This window comes from Bubalus kerabau, chromosome 23 (assembly GCF_029407905.1).
Source record: "Bubalus kerabau isolate K-KA32 ecotype Philippines breed swamp buffalo chromosome 23, PCC_UOA_SB_1v2, whole genome shotgun sequence".
Classification (NCBI taxonomy): Eukaryota; Metazoa; Chordata; class Mammalia; order Artiodactyla; family Bovidae; genus Bubalus; species Bubalus kerabau.
In genome coordinates this window covers 28,210,513-28,232,068 of record NC_073646.1, presented here as the reverse complement: position 1 = coordinate 28,232,068, position 21,556 = coordinate 28,210,513, and the positions used below count along the sequence as shown (strand labels likewise).

The 21,556-nt window shown below is 46.8% G+C and overlaps 1 protein-coding gene and 1 long non-coding RNA gene across 4 annotated transcripts; one reads left to right on the top strand and one right to left on the bottom strand.

Moving 5' to 3' along the window:
• FUS (FUS RNA binding protein) lies at positions 1-10,249 on the bottom strand. 2 transcript variants are annotated; one of them, XM_055561704.1, is made up of 15 exons: positions 10,161-10,249; positions 8,592-8,616; positions 8,350-8,504; positions 7,489-7,633; positions 7,107-7,288; positions 6,701-6,905; positions 5,012-5,046; positions 3,465-3,497; positions 2,792-2,895; positions 2,158-2,287; positions 1,803-1,904; positions 1,545-1,668; positions 927-1,027; positions 667-814; positions 1-371 (listed from the first exon to the last, which is right to left on the bottom strand). In XM_055561704.1, the coding sequence occupies exons 1-15, from the start codon at positions 10,171-10,173 to the stop codon at positions 332-334; spliced, it is 1,542 nt and encodes a 513-aa protein (XP_055417679.1). In that variant the 5' UTR covers positions 10,174-10,249; the 3' UTR covers positions 1-331. The 2 variants fall into 2 exon arrangements, with proteins under 2 accessions (XP_055417679.1, XP_055417680.1); XM_055561705.1 differs by having other exon boundaries at positions 7,489-7,630.
• Positions 10,250-12,534: 2,285 nt separating this feature from the next.
• LOC129638068 (uncharacterized) lies at positions 12,535-19,226 on the top strand. 2 transcript variants are annotated; one of them, XR_008707683.1, is made up of 3 exons: positions 12,535-12,626; positions 15,897-16,054; positions 18,914-19,226. It is a non-coding gene; the product is annotated as an uncharacterized LOC129638068 (long non-coding RNA). The 2 variants fall into 2 exon arrangements; XR_008707684.1 differs by lacking the exon at positions 12,535-12,626 and adding an exon at positions 15,473-15,771.
• The last annotated feature ends 2,330 nt before the right edge of the window (positions 19,227-21,556 follow it).

Sequence of the window (21,556 nt, the reverse complement as noted above, 5' to 3'; positions counted from 1 at the left end):
AACCAAGTATCAAACACTTTATTCTAGTTCCTGCTGAGCGGGAACAAACAAATTTATTCCAGTTCCCACAAGGCAGGTTGGTTGATCTGAATAGAGGAAAAACTCCCCACGTTCTTGACCTGGACATTCACGCTCCAGGAGAGTGAAGAGGGGGAAAAGGAAGAAAATTTAACTAAAATGATGGTTTTTAATGGGAACCAGAGGTATGGTTACAGTTACATAGTCCGACACAAAAAACCCGTGGGTGATCAGGAGGTGGAAGGTTACAAAATAATGAGGGTAGTAACACTGGGTACAGGAAGAAAGCTGATCCAAGGCCTCAGGAGCCAGGCTAGTACGGCCTCTCCCTGCGATCCTGTCTGTGCTCACCCCTGCAAGAAAAAGCATCCATGAGGTCTGGGTTCCAACCTCTCTACCCACCCTCCCCCCCAAAATCCAACCTGCCCTGCTACCCACCCCGAGAGACAGCTCGTCTCCCTGGGCACAGAGTGCATGTGGGCATCCAGACTAGCTCTCCCAGGTAAGTTTCCTTCCCTTGTTTCCTACCCAAGCGTTAGTCTCAGCTTTCCAACCCCACCCTCAAAATGAAACCACGCTCCCCAAACCCTGCAATCCCATGACCTCTGGTCAACTGCTCTAGTTCCCTTTCAATTTAGTCTTACTTACCTGGAGTCCATCTTGCCAGGGCCGAAACCACCTCTGTCCCCACCACCCCGGCCCCCTCGGAAGCCCCCACGGTCCCCTCCTCGGCCTCGGTAGCCACCCCGATCATAGCCTCCTCTGCCACCACGACGATCATCTCCGTAGTTACCCCCTAAGAAAAAAAGAAACATGATTCAACCCTCTATCACATTCCCCAGACCCCTCCTCCCTCCCCTTGTCTAGCCTCCCTGCAGATTCCAACACCAGCTCTGCCTCTTCCTTACCCATATGAGAGCCTCCTGGTCCCCCTCCTGGGCCATCTGGTTTAGGGGCCTTACACTGGTTACATTCATTCCTCCAAGAGAAGTTCATGTTCTCACAAGTACTGAGGAAAATAAGACAATTAATGTGTGTGGGTGGGGGGTGGAAATGGCCAAGACCTAGAATTATGAAGAGTCCAGTGACCTTAGGGATACGTGAGGAGAATGAAGCCTCAGAAAAGCAAAGAGGCCTGTTTCTCAGGAGCGGAGACCAAGACTGCAGGTTACTGAGCCCAGTCTAGATGACTCCCGGCCAAGCCTGTCCCCGTCAGCATAGCTTTGACATTAGTCAGAAACTACAAACTGTCATAACATCAAGGTGGCGTAGTGGTGAAGAACCTGCCTGCCAATACAGGAGACATAAGAGGCTTGGGTTTGATCCCTGGGTTGGGAAAACCCCCTGGGGAAGGGAATGGCAATCCACCCCAGCATTCTTGCCTAGAGAATCCCCATGGACAGAGGAGCCTGGCAACCTACAGTCGATGGGGTTGCAGAGTCAGACAGAACTGAAGCAACTTGGCACATAACATCAAAGGGCACACGTACAAGAGGGCTGAGGAAAAATTAAGCCGTTTCACTCACGGATTAGGACACTTCCAGTCCCCTGCTCGCTGCTGTCCTCCTCCACCGCCACCGCCACTGGGGAATCCTCCTCGGCCACCGCCGCCGCTGCCACCACCTCCATAGCCTCCACGGCCCATAGGTCCTAGAACAGAGCCAAGAACAGGTCTGCTCCCCTTCCAAGTGTGGTTAACCTGTCTTTCCCACACAAGCCCTTACCATCCTCCTTCCCTCTTCTCTCCCCATCACTTCTTTACAGCAGCAGAATGAGCTCCTCACCTCCTCGCCCTCGGCCTCCACGACCATTGCCACCACCCCGATTGAAGTCTGCTCGCCGAGTAGCAAATGAGACCTTGATAGGATTCCCAGAGAATTCTTTACCTAAAGAAATAAAGGAGGTATAAAAGAGACTTCTTATTAAGACCTATGACCTGTGGGTCCAAAAGTATACCTGATACAATCAAGAGAAGACTCTGCCTTCTTACAAATGTTTACACTCTCATGAGACATAAGCAAATGTAAGACTACACCAACAGCGTAGTGCTATTAAGTCTTGGAAGACTCAAAGAAACCCTCAAAATGCAGCCTGTTTCCCCAAGCTAGCTGCCCTCTCCCCCAGCCTCCTCAGACATACCATCAAACCAGTCAATAGCTGCTTTGGCGGAAGGTGGGTCATCAAATGATACCGTGGCCTCTCCCTTCAGCTTGCCTGTTTCCCTGTCTGTGTACAGATTAATCATGGGCTGTCCTGTTTTCTTATTTGTCTGAAGAAAGCAACATGAGATCACATCAGTCTTAAGAAAATACAGCACTATCAAAACCATACCTTCCTATTTCCCACATAACTTGAAAGAAAGCCATCGACTGTTAACTGCTTCTCCCTTCAATATTATATGATAAAGATTATAGACTACAAACTCAAAAGTTGTAATCACCTTTTTAATCAATTGTGCCTTTTTGTGTTAAAATGTGATTCCCTTTGGAATGCCAACAGTTAATGCTTCTTCCTCAACAAATGAAGCAGGCAACCATTAAGACTTCTATTTTCACTAAGGTATGAAATCCCAAAGCCTGCAGCACTGATAGAATGCACCCACTCTGCTCCAGAAGTACCTTTCTTTGGTCTTTCTTTCGGGGCTGGGGGGGGACAGCCACTTTCTTTCAGGGCTGGGGGATCTTAGTTCCCCAATGAGGGATCAAACCCGTGCCCTTGCAGTGAGAGCGAGGAGTCTTAGCCACTGGACTGCCAGAGAAGTTCCCATAAGTACCTTAATGATACCAATCTGCTTGAAGTAATCAGCTACAGACTCAATTGTAACATTCTCGCCCAGCCCTTGCACGAAGATGGTGTTGTTGTCTGAATTATCCTGTTCTGCTTGCCCAACACAGCAGGAAAAGTGGATAGGAAACAACCAAAGATACAACAAGTCAGTGACACTTAATAACCTGAGCTTTGATACTTGTTAGCTTTCAAAGAAAGAAAATTTCTAAACCAATTAATATAAAGTACTGGTGGTGTAGGTCTGACAAATCTCCAACTCTACTTCATTATCCGAGTGCCTGTATGCTAGCCGCTTCACTAATTAAAATTTAGTTTTACAACTACCCCTTAAAACATGTTGCTATTCATAAAAGAAACCAGGGCTCAGGAGTTAATTGCCCAAGACCACACCAGTGTTCATCAACTTTCAGTTGAAGACCCCGAAGAAACTAACTTTACACTAAAATGCAGCATACAAACATGATCAAAACAAAAAGGACTAAGTGCTTCCCTGTGTCTCTTTTGTTAAACACGCTGGTAAACACAGTTACTCCTAAACTCTCTCCCCACAGTTTCCTTCTCGAGCCCCGCTCTTCTTCAGATTCCCTTAAGTTTGAACAACATCCAAGAAAAGTCCTGCTACCACTTTAGCCTTTCTTTCCCGCCACCTGTGGACTTACCAGAGTCATGACGTGATCCTTGGTCCCGAGGGCCTTAAGTGACATAGAAAAAAAAAACAAAAAAACAACAAAAAACAAAAAAAACAAGGAAAGAGGAGCCGTTAGTTAAGAGGCTGAGAAAGACAAGGAAAAAATTAACACCAAATACAAACTTTTGCAAAATATCAGGTAAGTGCTCACAGCCAGCCTCACTCCAAACCCTGTTCTGGGTTGCCTGCCCAGAGAAAACCCTAGGCAGGTCTGGCAAAGACACAGGCCCCTTTTCTTAAGGTCTGCATGTAACTTGAGTCCCCACAGGGACAACTCCACACTTCAGAAAAGGCTGCCTCCCCCAGCTGAGGCTGGGAAATGTCCTCGGCACAGACTGGGAGGGCCAGGAGGGAGACCCATTGCAGTTAACAAACCAACTCATAGCTTGGCCCTCTTCTCTCGCCCCAGAGAGAAACGGGCTCACCACCAGCAATGTGATATGCATCCATACAGTTTCTCCAAACTTTAGCACCAAAGACACTTATCCCTTGTGGAACAATTTTTAATGTCATCTTTCGAAACCAGTCTTAAAACCATGTTGTTTCCCCAAAAACCACATGAAAGTAAAAATCATACAAAATAGCTATTGTATGTTTTAAGCATGTCCCAGGGAACAGACCAGAAATCTTATTTCCATAATGCAGCCTCTATTTTTTTTTCCAGAGACCATCTTCGCCCAAAGTTTATCTGAATTCACCATATATAAATGTTGTACCCACACTCAATGACACCTAAATCATGAACCCAAGCCTTTGGCTTTACATGTTGAGACAAATCAAGAAACCTTTTGTTAGTTAACCAGACCAGAAAAGTTCCAGCTTACTAGGAGACTTCTCCAATTTGCCATTTTTCCATGAATTCAGTTTGTGCTGTTATTAAGACCTGATTATTTCCCACGAGCCACACATGCTCCCAACCTTTCTTGGAAGCAGTTCACACCTTCCTGCCCAGAGCTAGTTGCTATTTAGCCCATCTGAGTTGAGTTTAAATACATGTATGTAGAATTGCATTGACACCATTCAGTATTTAATACATAAATATATACCAACTTCACCATCCTCAGGGCAGGGCAATACTTCATCCCTCGTCCAGAATTAAAACGTTTGGAGATTGTTACACATACACTCACACACACACAAGCCTCAGACACACTGATCAAAGGATCGATCCTAAAGCCAAGTTGGCACCACATGTTCCGGCACACACTCTCCAGTTTCTCATAACGGTTGTCACTAAGTGCTGGTGTGGCGACACTCCTGTCAAGAGGCCTCCTAAACACCTCTTATTAACCTGGGTCAAACCAATTTGGTACCAGACGACTGCTGAGTCTTACTCCCTGCCTGCCTCCAGGTTAGCACACATCTGGCAGCAGGTGGCATTCTACCCCACCCCTTTCTGGAGGTGGTTATGGACACTCCAAAACTTTTGACACTTAAAACACGCTAAGACAACTGCAAATGAACAATCAGACAAAGCATTGCTGGGAGTTGGGAATTTTGGAAACTCTGTTCACTTACCACCAAATTTATTGAAGCCACCACGGTCACTTCCGCTGGAGAAGACAAGTTAGAAGAAAGGACATGAAGCTTCCAACGGCTACAAAAGGGCGGTTTTTGGTTTTGTTCAACATTCCCCAAACATAGGTAGGTGTTTTGGGAAAATGATAATGCAAGTGGCTACTAAAATACATTCCCCTTCCTGACCACCCCTTGTCTGACCTGTGAGCATGTCACACACACGTGTGCAATTTCTCAGACACAATTGTTAAGGATTTTGCTTAAAAGGTTATATATCTATTTCCTCTAGGAAAAAAAAAAAAAAAAAAAAAGACCCATTTTCCTTGGCCGTTCTTCCGATGTAGCAGATGTTTTTCCTCTTGTCGCAAGCAGTTGCCAACCCAGTAGTTGGTTTAAAAAACCCTACCCCGTTTACCCAGAAGACACTTCACACCAGGCTGGGGTAGCCCTGAACACATTTTTGTGATTTTTTTTTTTTTTTTTTTTTTTTTGCTTTGAAAGCAGCAAGCAGACCCAACCCCATTCCATAAAAAGTCAAAACCAAAGGCAATTTCCCCTTAAAGCGAGACAAAACTTAGCTAAGCCCTTCCCTAACTACTGAGCTGGTTTTGATCTCTCCCCACCCCCGGGGTCACCCCTTCTACACTGCGAGAAGAGCGGAGTATTTTGCAATGTCACCTTTCATACCTGTGGCACATAAAATGCAGAGCAAGTTAACAGTCACATAACAGTTGCTTTTCTTTTTTTAAAGTTTTGCATTATAAACACACGCACACAACAGAGTTTTCCATATTTCTGTAAGGTTTTTGGCACTGCCCCCACCCCCCCTCTGAATACTTACCATACACAAACTCTTTTTAAAAAACTTACTTTTTCCCCAAAAGGAGTAACACATTGACATTCCTCCCCTTCTCGAGAGAGACAGAGAAGAGTGCCTCCAATCGTTATTTACCAACAGACTTGACAAATGCTCTAACATCAAATCTAAGGTTTTACTTCAGCTTCAGCAGGAAGGGGAGGAAAGAAGGTCCAGCTGGACAAGTAACCGGAGGAAGGGGGACAGTGGAGCAAGTGGGTGGGAGACCACTGTCGAGCGTACTGTACTTTGTCCAAAAGGTCTGCACACTTCAGAGAGCCCCATGAACCAAGTCACACACAAAATCATTACAGTCCGTCAGATTAGTACAAGTCAAGTTCGTGGATTCAAGTGACTATAGAATACAGGAAGAGAGAGTAGCCAATTCCTGGAAGCTCAAGTCAGGTTAACCATTGACAACTCCTTTAGAGGACACACGGGAATACAAGTAACAAGTTTCCCTATCACCAGGAGTGGGATCATAGGTTTCCCTTGCAGAGAAAGAAGCTTTTACTTCCATGGTTCTTGCCTAGGATTATCAATGACTCCAATCCACATACACCCCTACATTTCTCCTTTTTCTTTAGAGATGAAAGTTGTCAGTACTCAAATCTCTGTACAGAAGTGTGGGTAGAAGTTCAGGCTCCCGAGTTCTCACAAAAATAAAATGGGGATGGATGTACGAAAAAGAAACAGTCAAGATCCCAAATCAAAGCCCTCACCAATTCCCAGAATCAGACTAACCATGCACTACAGGACTAGGCTTCAAGGGAGACTCATGCAACCCTCCTCCCTTTCCACTGATGGCACTCCCTGGCTCACAAGACACCTACCCCATGCCGCCTCTGCCTCCACGGCCACCTCCACGACCTCTGGGTTCGTAGCCGCCACTGCTGCGGTTGTAACCACCGCCACCGCCCCGGCCACGGCCCCCACGGTCCTGCTGGCCTCCCCCGTAGCCGCCACTCTGGTCCTGGTTGCCATAACCACCGCCGCCACCACCACTGCTCATGGAGGGCTGATCTTGGCCATAGCTACCTGTCAGGAAAGAAAAGCATGCCTTTAAAAAGGACAAAACAGACTGTGAGGTGGCACAAAACAGTTCAGGAGTGCCAGGGAATAAGCGTCAATAGAAATACAGATAAAGCTAGGGTTTTAAGAACCCTTTCAGGGTAACAGCCCAGAATACAATTTCTTGCGGAAAGCAGGGGTGCGACAGAGCAGAAGGAAGCCTCTCACCTCCGCCGCCGCCTCCGCCGCCGCCGCTACTGTTGTACTGGTTCTGCTGCCCGTAGCCCTGGGGCGGGTTATAGCTCTGCTGCTGTCCGTAGCTCTGCTGCTGCCCACCATAGCCAGACTGCTGGCCGTAGCCTCCACTCGGGGGCTGCCCATAGCCGCTGCTTTGAGAACTGCTACCGTAACTAGGGGAAAAGAAAAAGACAAGAGTCACAATGCCATGTGTCCAGGACTTCACTTCTGGTACATCCCATTCTCTGTCCCCAACAGAGACCACCTCTCCCCTATTACCCCTGATAATTACTCCCACTGCTGATCACATTATCGTTCCTTACGGATTCACCACACCCACTCCTTTTCCGTCCTCTCCACACCCACTCCTTACCTTCCTGAGGTGCTGCTAGGAGCTGGCTGCTGGCCATAGCCAGGGTACGAGGACTGTTGCCCGTAAGACGACTGAGAACTCTGGCCACTGCCATAGCCACCAGCTGAGCCATACCCCTGGGGAGCTGACTGTGTGCTGTAGCCTGCTAAAAGGAAAGGAAAAGCAGTCACAAAAGCTATGAAGAAAGAGAACAGGCAGGGAGTGCACTGAGAACAACACTATGCTTCCTGTACTTGATAAGCCAACTTCTTAGAAGATGCTTGGCAATCTTGCAACTCACAGCTAAAGACATTACCTTTCTACCTGAAAGCTGTTTCAACTTCTATTCAAGTTCTGAATTCTAACCTCATCCCACACACCCCCCAAAGCCAGCCTCCAGGACCACCACTAGTCACAGCCCAAGAGATCTCTCTTCACTAACAGCACTTTCACCTGCCGACCTCGTGCAGAACAAATAAAGACAATGCGTTATTATTTACACTTCAGGGACCGCAGGGCAAATTCCACCTCCTGGTGTATCATGTGATGCCACCTGACTTCAAATATCTTCAAGCAAGTCATTTTCCCTCTTTAAAAGCCTAAAGCATTTCTCCCTCTAGGAATATTCCTCCTGCCTTCATTTCACTTTCATGCTTAGAGGAAATTGGGAAAATAGCAGCATAAATAGAAAAGTAAAAAGTCAGAAAATAAAAGGAAACAGGATTACAAACCAATTAAGTCTTTTTGTTTCAAAGGACTCAAAACATCAAAGAGCTTTAAGGGTCAAAGACTGGTTAAGGGGACTGTTTCAGCACTGCTTAGGTTTAAGAAAAGCAACATTCACAAAGAGCAGAAGAGGTGGAGTGACCCACTAAGACTCACTGTTCTGGGTCTGTCCATAAGAACCACCGTAGCTGCTCTGGCCATAGCCCGAAGTGTCCGCAGACTGGCCGTAGCCACTGTAACTCTGTTGCCCGTAGGGTTGACTGCTCTGCTGGGAGTAGCCCTGCCCAGGCTGAGTTGGGTAGGCCCCGTAGCTAGAGAAAAAAACAGTGCTCTCAGGAAAAGACACCTTAGCCACCTGCGCCCTCTACAAACCTTGGAAGCCCAGAAGCGACACTCACCTTTGGGTTGCTTGTTGGGTATAGTCTGCAAAAGAAAAACAGGATTATATTACCTTCAGCCATTCCTCAGAACAGACTAGAGCTAAAAGACTTAAGCTTCGGGGTCCCCAGGTAAGAAAATCAACAAAGGAGGCATAAATTCCCTTATGAAACTCTACTGGAGAGGGGCAGTCTGTGAGACCCGTCAAGTTTTCTTACAATAGAAAACGCAAAGAGAAAGCGCATTTCCACAGAACCAAAAAAGAAGCCTTAAGTACTTGAAAAAGCAAGAGTGCTAACGGACAGCAGCAACTGTCCGCAACTTCAATCGACGTCAGGAACTGCAAAGATCTACACGCATTTCTTTCTCACGCCCCCTCGAGGAGGAAGACACCGCCAAGAGTTAGGCTGAAATCACACAGCTGTTTCAGTAGGACAGGTTTTTAATTCAAGCCAGAGGCAGAATTGTTCCGAAGGGAGCCTCCGCTTTCTCAATCGAAAGAACAAGAATGTCTTACAAAAGGCCACGCTTCACCCTTTACCCAATCTTGGAGCCTGGAAATGGGAGCTTTTGGTGCAAAACCAGCTAACCAAGGGAAGAGAGCATTCTGATCAGCACGTTGGCTGGCACTCAAGCCCCCAGCCCTGTGGCTCCCAAATGAGTGCGTTTTCCTGTCCCCCTTGCCTAACTCGGGGCTGCGGGAAGACTAGGCGAATCCAAAGAAGCGAAAGTGCTTTTTAAAGCGCCACATGGAAGACGCACGGCCCTGATCGGCTCATCTCCTCGATACAGGAAACGAGGCGCTTCCCCCGCAGGAAAGAGCCAAAGCACCGAGAGGGTGTGGCCTCAGGCGGCCGTTCTTTTCAGTTCCCACCTCTGTAAGAGGAAATTTAGGCGGGACAGGCCCCGGGCCCAGTCCTCAAGACCGTTGGACCACTCCCCAGCCCCCTACCCCCAGCCGTTAAGCGGGCGCGCGGCCCAGACCCCGAGCCTCCGCCTCCGGCCGCGTGGCAAGCGAGGCGGGAACGAGGCGGTCCCGCCCCTTCCCGAAGGACCCCGGGGGCGCGGCCCACACCGGACGCGCGCCGCGGAGCCTCCAGCCGAGGGTCTCGCGACAAAAAGCAGGGCCGACAGGAGACCGGGGGGAGGGGGGGGGGGGGGCGGTTCGCGCCGCCAGAAAGGGGAGGAGGGGCTAGCAGAGCGCGTGCGCGTTCCTCCGAGTGCCCGGATGCAGCACTGCGACAAAGCGGGCCCCAGCGCGGGGCTGGGGACGAGGGGGAGAAGAGGGTACGGAGACCGAGCATTTCCATCCGTGCTTCCCATTCCCAATCACTAAGCTGCGTCCCTCCCAACCCTCACCTCAAGGAAGGGGGCAATGAAGGGACGACCTCCCGCCCCACGCGAGGCGCCAGAGGAGCAAAACAAAATGGCGACATCGGCCTCCCCCTTCCACCCCTCTCCAGCCAGTGGTGCGAGGAAACGATCCTGCACTCGACAGCCGCTCGGGTCCCACCGAAAAACAAAAGCCGGACTGGGAGGGAATGAGATCCGGGGCCGGCGCGCCACCACCGCCTCGCGCCCTTACATACCGTTTGAGGCCATGTCCGCGCACGCGCGCACAGGCCGACAAGCAACAAGGTTCCAACACTACAGAGCACCGACGCCTCGAGGACTGAGCAGCCCCGCCTCCTGCGTCGAGGTTTATGTACGCCTCCCCGCCTACGTCTCCCAGGGGAACGTACCAACTACGGAAAGGAAAGGGGGAAACATGGCCGGACTCCTGGCACTCTTCAGGGAATATAGAGGATCTTAGCAGGCAGAAAGGAAATGTATTAACTAAGAACCGTTCAGATCATATAGATAATCCTGTTTTTTCTGACAAAGAACTATTTGCTTTGCAAGACTAGCACACGTTTCAGCTCCGCCCCTAGGATGGCATAATGGTATGATCCGATTAACCCCTAGGGGTGGGGCAAGGGGCCCAGGGCTTCTGCGGGCGGAACCGTAGTCAAAGCCGGGAGTCGTAGGGCGGGAACCGAAATTCCTCTGGCTGGCCCCTTTCACTGGGCCTCACTTTCACTCGGGGCGTGGAGTTCCTGCGTTCCGTTCCCCTTCCCCTTTTTCAGACACGAACTCCCTTCGGCACACCCTCCCTCTCTGGCTCTAATGTTCCTCCCAAGACAACAGACACAGACCCTCTCTCAGCGTCTCGTTTTCACTCATCGTCTTTCTGGCTTACATCTCTTGAGTCCTTATCAGGGTTTGTAGATTGTGACTTTTGACATGAAAGAAATAAAGCAGGGAGTTTAGCCCGGACCCTTCGGTCCTAGTCTGATCAAGCACTGATCGCTCACCCAGCGTCCTCAAGGCTTGGCCCCTGACTAGCTGTTGGACGGGAAAGCCCAAACCCTCCGGATCATAAAGAGCGTTGATATTAGATCAGGTATCTCCCACCCTTTCACAGATATTTTCCTGAAACTCTATCAAGAAACCAATGTGGAGATCTAGTAGTAACTGATATTTGTATAGAGCTGAAGTGGTTTCAAAATGCACAATTAAATGCTTTCCCAACACAGTCTTATGAAGAAAGTAAGCTATCCCCACTTTATAGATAAGAAAAATAAGACTCGGGCCAAGTACAACCCGTGATTATAGAACAAGTATCCTGATTTGAATCCAGGTCTGTGCAGCTGCAAAACACTCCTTTTGTTGGTTATATGAACACTTTGCAGTGTTCTGAAGTCTTTTTACTCTCTATAAGAATGAGGACAAAACGTGAAATTCAAATTAACTTGCAACTTGCACTCTAGTCAAAGTTCCTAGAGAAGGAAATTTGAAAGTATCTACTAAAACAAGACAAAGGAGGTTATTCCTGGTATATGTGCCATACAGATTTCCCCTCCCAATTTATCTTTGACCTGAGTTACCAGAACTTTGTTTGTAGACACGTTTTAGACACTTTTTTCCTAGAAAAATACTTGTGGAGTAGGCCGACGAACTTCTAAATTTCTGATTTAGGCCCTAATGGGCCTAACACCCTGTCACCCACCCCACCCTTACTGGAAGGGCACTGTAACACTAGAATGAGGACAAACAGAGGGATTCCATCACTCATTCATTCATTGATTTTGCAAATATATAAAAAGTATCTACAGAGTTCCAGGGACCCTTCTGAGTAACAAGGATGCTTTAGGGTGCAAAATAGATGAAGCCATTTAATAACAAAGATAACATCTAATAATAATAATAATATTTATAGGGTTTCCAAATCCACCTGCCAAGCAGAAGATGCTGATTTGATCCCTGATCTGGAAAGATTCCACATGCATCGGAGCAGCCAACCCTGTGCGCTGCAACTATTGAGCCTGTGCTCTAGAGCCCGGAGCCGTAACTACTGAAGCTGTGCGCCCTAAAGCGCATGCTCCACAGCAAGAGAAGCCTCTGCTGTGAGAAGCCCACTTACCCTAACTAGAGAGCAGCCGCCACTCGCCACAACTAGAGAAAAGCCTGCACACAGCCAAAAATAAATAAATACTAATAATATTTATATAGAGAACATATTTATAATAACATAGCACTTTGATAAGACTTTTTGAGTGTTAAGCACTGTTCTGAGTGCCGAGTATAGCTTGTTTAATTTTCTTCTTCACAGTAAAATGTTGACCTGAGGATTACATTTTACAGATGAACAAATAGGAATGGAAAGGTTAAAAACTGCCCAGGGCTACACAGAAAGTGGAAAAGCTAGGTTCCTAGCCCAGGCAACCTGGCTCAGAATTTCTGCCCTTAACTCCTGTGCTTCAGCAAACATCGCTTGAGCATAGCATAGTATGTACCAAGCCTAGGGCAGACCTAGAGAGGGAAGGATTAAAAAGGACCTTATAGCCTGTGGGTGAGATGCGGGTGAGACCCACTGAATCCAAAGTATCCTTGGATCAAATGTGGTAACTGATGTAACTTGAAATCAAGGACTGTGGAAACTTCCAGGAGAGCGAGTCATCCATCAAGTAGACAACCACAGAAGAGGAAAGAAAGGTGGAAACGCTGAAGCCAGGGTAAGGGGGAGTTCACGAATCAGCCAAGGAAGTGCTGGAACAGGCAGAAGGGATGGCAGAGTCGAAGCCATGGGTGGGGAAGAGCATTCATAGAGCAGCACGCTAGGGAGTAACAGGCTCAAACTGTGACTTCTGAAACGCTCCCTCACGTGACTCTTTCTCCAGGGTTATCTCTCTCAGTGAACCTCTTCTGAAACAAAGGGGCCTCTCACTTGTCCTTCAAAGCCTCCTTACTGGCCATCCCTGCTCCCCCTCCCACCTTTCCCTTTGGCCATTTAGCTTCTTCCCTGCCTTCTCCTCCTCTGCTCGCCCTGCAGATAGCAGTGAACCCCAGTATTTCAGAGTTCTGTCTTTTTTTGCTTCTCCCTCAAAGCCCCAAATGCAGTCTGGTGGTGTGAAATGCAGCAGCCCTCAGACTGGTTCTCTGTAGCCTACATGTTGTTTTTAATTTTTTAAATATTTACTTATTTGGCTGCACAGGGTCTTAGTTGCAGCACTTGGGATCTTCGATCTTAGTTATGGCAAGTGGGATCTAGTTCCCTGACCAGGGGCCTTCTGCATTGGGAGTAAGGAGTCTTAGCCACTGGACCACCAGGGAAGTCCCTCAAGCTTGACTGTGAACTTTCTCAAAAATGTAGTCACCCCCTATTATAATCCCTTTCTGCTTAAACTAAAATAAATCATATCATCTGCAACTAAGAACTCCGATTTATACCATTGCCACTGCAGCAGGGTCTATATATCAAAATATTAGAAACCACCTAAATGGTTATCAACAGAGAATCTGGTTAACTGAGTTATTATACAGCAAAATTTCTCAGTCTCAGCACTATTGGCAATTGAGGCCTGATAATTCTTTATTGTGGGGACTGTCCTGATATTGTTTCAGTTCAGTTCAGTTCAGTCACTCAGTCGTGTCCAACTCCTTGTGACCCCATGGACTGCAGCACACCAGGCTTCTCTGTCCATCACCAACTCCCAGAGCTTGCTCAAACTCATATCCATTGAGTCAGTGATGCCATCCAACCATCTTATCCTCTGTTGTCCCCTTCTCCTCCTGCCTTCAATCTTTCCCAGCATCAGTGTTTTTTCCAATGAGTCAGTTCTTTGCATCAGGTGGCCAGAGTATTGGAGTTTCAGTTTCAGCATCAGTTCTTCCAATGGATGTTCAGGACTGATTTCCTTTAGGATGGACTGGTTGGATCTCCTTGCATTCCAAGGGACTCTCAAGAATCTTCTCCAGCACCACAGTTCAAAAGCATCAGTTTTTCAGCGTTCAGCTTTCTTTATAGTCCAACTCTCACGTTCATGACTACTGGAAAAACCATAGCTTTGACCAGATGAACCTTTGTGGGCAAAGTAATGTCTCTGAATTTTTAATATTGTTTGTTGTTATTTACTGTGTAATGTTTATTGTTGTTTAAATCCTAAGTCATGTCCAACTCTAGCCTGCCAGACTCCTCTGTCCATGGGATTTCCCAGGCAAGAATATGGAGTGGGTTGCCATTTCCTTCTCCAAAGGATCTTCCCAACCCAGGGATCAAACTGGGGTCTCCTGCATTGCAGGCAGACTCTTTACCATCTGAACTATCAGGGAAGTCCTGTGTTTGGTGTGATATTTAGCAACATTCCTGGCCTTTACCCACATTGGATGTTTGTAAAAACCCCAGTCCTAATAACCAAAGTCTTCTCTTGACTGGAGAGGGCGGGATACAAAGTCACCCTAGATTGGGAACCACTGTGATACAGCCATAACATGAGATTAAGAGAACGAGGTGAGGGACTTCTCTGCTAGTCCAGTGGTTAAGATTCCATGCTTCCATTGCAGGGGGTGCAGGTTCGATCACTAGTCAGGGAACTAACTAACGTCCTGCATGCCTCACGTCGTGGTATGGCCAAAAATTAAAAACAAGAAAGAAAGATGGATCTAAGTGTACAGACACCACACCTTGAGACTTTTTTTTTTTTAATGAGGTGGATCTAAACCCACAGATGTAAAGACTATTTAACCTCTATTATTCATGGTAAGGGAGGATCAAGTACTAAATAATACATGTGTAATATGTTATTTAGGTTTTAAAGTAAGGGGGACGCATTACTGATTTACATGTTTGTTTATGCATAAAATATCTATGGAAGAAGAAAAACAAACTAGTAACTGTGGTTATTTCTGGGAAAAGAATATGTGAAACTTGGGATTGAATGTATGAAGAAAACTCACTTTTCCCTGGATCCTCCTTCACCTTTTAATTTTTAAAAATTTTATTTATTTATTTATTTGTTTGGCTGCACCAAGTCTTAGTTAGGGCATGTGGGATCTAGTTCCCTGACCAGGGATGGAACCCAGGCCTCCTGCCTTGGGAGTACAGAGTCTCAGCGGCTGGACCATCAGGAAAATGTATATTGACCAAATTGACTCTTACAAAGTGACAGTGACAGTAGGTGGTAAGAGGATACTGTAGGGTGGGACCAGTAGTGGCTTCCCTGGTGGCTCAGATGGTAAAGTGTCTGCCTGCAATGCGGGAGACCCGGGTTTGATTCCTGGGTCGGGAAGATCCCCTGGAGAAGGAAATGGCAATCCACTCCAGCACTCTTGCCTGGAAAATCTCATGGACGGAGGAGCCTGATAGGCTACAGTCCATGGGGTTGCAAAGAGTCAGACATGACTGAGTGACTTCACTTTCATAGGAGGATTAGTTTGGCAGTGGTGTGGAATGGATAAGCCTTCCATGATGACTTTTCAATTGGGAGTTTATCAGATGAACAAGGCATTTATCAGCCCAACAATGACAGGAACAGAGGAAGGGGGAGGAGCCAACTTGACTGAGAGCCTGTCTTCTGCGCACTGTGGCTGGGTCCCTGACTATAGGGTCCCAGCAGAAGAGCAGGCAACATCTATCTTCTTAGGGTCTTTGATAGGTATGGAGTGGGGCTGTGGGCCAAACCTCGGCACTTCTCACCTGCAGTGCATCTTTGTGTGAGTTGAGAAGGCATCCCTTCCTCCAGGCCAGTACAGGCCATTCTGGGTCCAAGACTTAGGGAGTAAAGTAGGAGCTGAACTTCACTCAGGGTGGGACAAAACCCTCACCAGCCTAAGCAGAAACCCTGAGGTGTGAGAAGATCCCACTACTTCCTATAACTCAAGGTAAGAATGAAAGAAAGCGACCTGGTAGGTCTAATGTCAATATCAAATGATATTTCCACCCGCAAATCACCTGTACCTCGGCCTAGAACATAAATGCATGAATAAATGTCCTTTTTCTCTCTCAGATGTCCTTCAAGATGCCTAGCTTCAAGGCTTCCCTGGTGGTCCTGTGGCTAAAACTCCAGGCTTCCAATGCAGGGGACCTGAGTTCCATCCCTGGTCAGGGACCTAGATCCCACATGCTACCGTGAAGATCGAAGATCCCACATGCCAGAACTAAGAAGTAAGAGATAATTGCTTTATTATTTCCTTGGGCAATGCCCAGGATAGGGCGTGTCTCTGTTGGCTACTCTGGTTTTGTATCTCCATAGGAAGTTGTCATGGTAAACAGTTGCTGTTGTTCAGTCACTAAGTCATGTCAACTCTTTGCAACCAGCTAGAAAAGGGCCACATGGTTCACTGGCTATGAGCAAGAATGGCAGAAGGCCTCCGAGGAGGCAGAGCCAGGAGACAGAAAGGGCACGGGGTGAGGAGTTTGGTGGTTATGGTGGCATGAAAGGGCACAACTGTCCATTGGAGTGGCACATCCACTTCCAAAGGGGTTAGAGGTCCCTGGGGAACAAACCGGCCAAACCCAGATACTGGTCCCCGGTTCATGAAAATGAAACACGAAAGGCTCTGGTGGCATTTCCGCATCATTGCCTGTCAGGAGGGTCTCTCCCTCTGAAGACAAAGGAGAAAAGAGAAGGGCCAACAAAAGGCAGCCGTACAGGGGCTTCCGGAGAAATAAGCAGAAACTCTAAAGAAACGGGTTTTTGCTTGACTTGTTTGTGCAAAGACCTGAACCCTGATGTGCCAAATATATTTTTTTTCCGATTCATTTGCATGTTTTGACAGGAAGTAAATACAAGTAAAAGTTCTCCCTACTTTCTTTGTAGGGCAACTAAAATGAAAACTACACATATAAAAATATATCTCTAATGAATGTGCAAAGGAACTATCTAGAGCCTTAAGATCCGCTTCTGTACTTTTAAATTTTCTAGGCCACATTTTAAGAAGTAAGGCGAATCAGCGAGATATTCTGCACTATTATTTTTTCATCCTGTCTTCAGACCTAGTGGGTTACCACTAGAACCTAGGCAAACTGCACTTACCAAGAATTACAAACCGTCAGACACACACACACACACACACCTAGAAGGGCCTCTGTTATAATTTCCACGAGGAATTCTATTTCCTACTAAACAGCTTTTCTTTAAAATTCTTTTTAAGAATTTTACTCTAAGACTGTCTCCTCTTAGCTGTCTAGAAACCAGAGACCTTAGCATCTCCTTTCTTTAGTGAAAGCTTCATATGAAATAACTTAAGAAAGTCTTACTTAAAAAAAAAATGTGGAGACTTCCTGGTAGTCCAGTGGCTAAGACTCTTTGTTCCTATGCAGGAAGCCCAGATTCAATCACTGGTCAGGGAACTAGACCCTACATGCCGCAACTAAGACCCAGCCTAGCCAAATAAATATATATCTATTTTTAAAGTGTGAAAAAAAACATGGCATAATAGAATTAGATTTGCTTCTCATTTCAGGGGGTTTCCGTTTTTAACATTCAGTTCAGTTCAGTTCAGTTGCTCAGTCGTGTCCGACTCTTTGTGACCCCATGAATTGCAGCCCGCCAGGCCTCCCTGTCCATCACCAAATCCCGGAGTTCACTCAGACTCACGTCCATCGAGTCAGTGATGCCATCCAGCCATCTCATCCTCTGTCGTCCCCTTCTCCTCCTGCCCTCAATCCCTCCCAGCATCAGAGTCTTTTCCAATGAGTCAACTCTTCGCATGAGGTGGCCAAAGTACTGGAGTTTCAGCTTCAGCATCATTCCTTCCAAAGAAATCCCAGGGCTGATCTCCTTCAGAATGGACTGGCTGGATCTCCTTGCAGTCCAAGGGACTCTCAAGAGTCTTCTCCAACACCACAGTGCAAAAGCATCAATTCTTCGGCGCTCAGCTTTCTTCACAGTCCAACTCTCACATACATACATGACCACTGGAAAAACCATAGCCTTGACTAGATGGACCTTTGTTGGCAAAGTAATGTCTCTGCTTTTGAATATGCTGTCTAGGTTGGTCATAACCTTCCTTCCAAGGAGTAAGCATCTTTTAATTTCATGGCTGCAGTCACCATCTGCAGTGATTTTGGAGCCCCCAAAAATAAAGTCTGACAGTGTTTCCACTGTTTCCCCATCTATTTCCCATGAAGTGATGGGACCAGATGCCATGATCTTCGTTGTCTGAAAGTTGAGCTTTAAGCCAACTTTTTCACTCTCCAGTTTCACTTTCATCAAGAGGCTCTTTAGTTCCTCTCCACTTTCTGCCATAAGGGTGGTATCATCTGCATATCTGAGGTTATTGATATTTCTCCCGGCAATCTTGATTCCAGCTTGTGCTTCCTCCAGCCCAGTGTTTCTCATGATGTACTCTGCATATAAGTTTTTAACATTATCTGTTTATTTTTGGCTGCATCAGGTCTTAGGTGCAGTAAGTAGGCAATCTCTTCGTTGGGGCGCTTGGGCTCAGTAGTTGTGGCGTGCAGGCTCAGTCCCCACCTCCATCCCCCACACCAGCACATGGGATCTTAGTTCCTTGACCAGGGATCGAGCTGGCATCCCTTGCATTGGGAGGCAGGTTCTTAACCAGTGGACCACAGGGAAGTCCCTAAAGGGTTTTCTTACCTGCTGATCCCTACTGAAATAAGACATTTCTATGGGTAAATTTTTTTTTTTAATTTTTGTACTTTACATTTTGTTTTTTGGCTACACTGGGTCTTCATTGTGGTGCATGGGCTCTCTAGTTGTACAGCTTAGTTGCCCCGTGGTATGTGGGATCTTAGTTCCCTGATGAGATGGAACCAGCGCCCCCTGCATTGCAAGGTGGATTCTTAACCACTAGACCACCAGGGAAGTCCCTCTGTGGGTAAATTTGGCTTTAGCAGTTTTTCAGTGGAGCTGTATTTCTTCTCTGCAGTAGAAGAAACACATCATTGCATCACCCAGAAACCTAACCACCGTGGTATGTAAAATTGGAGATACAAGCATGGTCACCCAACTGTATTTAATTGAGGCTTCTGTTGCTTTTTTTTTTTTTTTAACAGTTTCTCCTTTTGATGAAGTTGTTTCTCTGAATGCATTGCTGGTCAAGAGTCAGGTTTTCTAGTTTCAGCAGTTTTTGTCATAAAACACCAGGAAGGACCTTTCCTGGGTGTAGTATCTGTTGTCAGAGAGTACACAGATTGGAAACCTGTTGAGGTCACATTTGGGTGACAAGAAGAGGAAGGAGGGAGAACTCTCAGATGCTTTTAATCTAAAGTCCACATGTCATGCCTCAGAGCAGCTAAGCCCGTGGCCCACAGCTGCTGGAGCCCACCCACCCTAGAACCCATGCCCCACAACAAGAGAAGCCACCACAATGAGAAGCCCATGTGCTGCAAACTACAGAGCAGCCCCCGCTCACCATAACTAAGAGACACCAACTGCAACAAAGACCTGCAGAGCCTTCAGAGGTCTTCTCTGGTCTCTGTATGGGCCACCAAAATGTTGACCTAAAATAAACCCACTGCCCGATATTTTTCCAGCAAAGATGGGTTTATTTAGGATCAATGGCTGCACTTATCTCACATGCTAGTAAAGTAATGCTCAAAATTCTCAAAGCCAGGCTTCAGCAATACGTGAACCGTGAACTTCCAGATGTTCAGCTGGTTTTAGAAAAGGCAGAGGAACCAGAGATCAAATTGCCAACATCCGCTGGATCATCGAAAAAAAGCAACAGAGTTCCAGAAAAACATCTATTTCTGCTTTATTGACTATGCCAAAGCCTTTCACTGTGTGGATCACAATAAACTGTGGAAAATTCTTCAAGAGATGGGAATACCAGACCACCTGACCTGCCTCTTGAGAAATCTGTATGCAGGTCAGGAAGCAACAGTTAGAACTGGACATGGAACAACAGACGGGTTCCAAATAGGAAAAGGAGTACGTCAAGGCTGTATATTATCACCCTGCTTATTTAACTTATATGCAGAGTACATCATGAGAAACGCTGGGCTGGAGGAAGCACAAGCTGGAATCAAGAATGCCAGGAGAAATATCAATAACCTCAAATATGCAGATGATACCACCCTTATGGCAGAAAGTGAAGAGGAACTAAAAAGCCTCTTGATGAAAGTGAAATTGGAGAGTGAAAAAGTTGGCTTAAAGCTCAACTTTCAGACAACGAAGATCATGGCATCTGGTCCCATCACTTCATGGGAAATAGATGGGGAAACAGTGGAAACACTGTCAGACTTTATTTTGGGGGGCTCCAAAATCACTGCAGATGGTAATTGCAGCCATGCAATTTAATGACGCTTACTCCTTGGAAGGAAGGTTATGACCAACCTAGATAGCATATTGAAAAGCAGAGACATTACTTTGCCAACAAGGGTCCATCTAGTCAAGGCTATGGTTTTTCCAGTAGTCATGTATGTATGTGAGAGTTGGACTGTGAAGAAAGCTGAGCGCCAAAGAATTGATGCTTTTGAACTGTAGTGTTGGAGAAGACTCTTGAGAGTCCTTTGGACTGCAAGGAGATCCAACCAGTCCATTCTGAAGGAGATCAGTCCTGGGTGTTCTTTGGAAGGAATGATGCTAAAGCTGAAAGTCCAGTACTTTGGCCACCTCATGCGAAGAGTTGACTCATTGGAAAAGACTCTAATGCTGGGAGAGATTGGGGGCAGGAGGGGAAGGGGACGACAGAGGATGAGATGGCTAGATGGCATCACTGACTCGATGGACGTGAGTCTGAGTGAACTCTGGGAGTTGGTGATGGACAGGGAGGCCTGGCGTGCTGCAGTTCATGGGGTTGCAAAGAGTCGGACACAGCTGAGCGACTGAACTGAACTGAACTGAACTGAATGGCCAATTGCAGTTCAGGGTCGGCAACCACTGGGAGCCACATACAAGTCCCTGTACAGCAGGAGAAGGAGAACTCTTTTTCTAGACGGGAAAAGGAAGTTGGGAGGGCTGTAGTAATCAAAGAATCCATGGCTTTTCATTGACTAAGTCTTTGCCAGAAAAGAAGAGGAGTCTTTCTTCTTTCCTGTTGCAGACTCCTCTGGTCTCCCAACTCTATTTAATTGAGGTTTCTGTTTATTTTTTTAAAACCTGAAATAATGTGCTTGTTCTTTATTAATATAGTCTGAATGGGTTTCTGTTCCCTACAGCTTCTCCCCTCATACACACTCTCATTTTGTATGTTTAGAATTCAGAAAACCCAAAGAATATACAGGAGAAACATCTGCTCCGGTATGATTACCCAAGGTCCCACCTTGCTTCATCCCTCATCTTTACAGAAGGGTCCAGTGAGCTTTCAAACTCAGACCTCCAAGTCAAGGCCTTGTTGCCATGGTTTCTTCTCAAAAATCTTGCCCTCGGTGCCTCCCCCATCATCTCCTGGCCTTCTACCTATCCTCAAGGGCTAAACCCCGTTCAGCCACACCCATCCAGTTTGGAGAGCCCCACAGCTGCTCTCCTCAGTGGCAGAGGATCTCTCTCCCAGACCCCAACCCAGATCCTTTCCTCTCTCTCAAAAACCACCCTACATGTGGCATATAGCACATCTCACTAAAACGCGTACTCTTGAATTAGGACTGCTCGTTTGAGACCAAAGTGCTGAGTCCTGGGACAATTTCTGTCTCCAGGACTCCTCAGCTGCTTGGGGGCTATATTGGAGGCAAGGATGGGAGACCGTGGTGGTGACT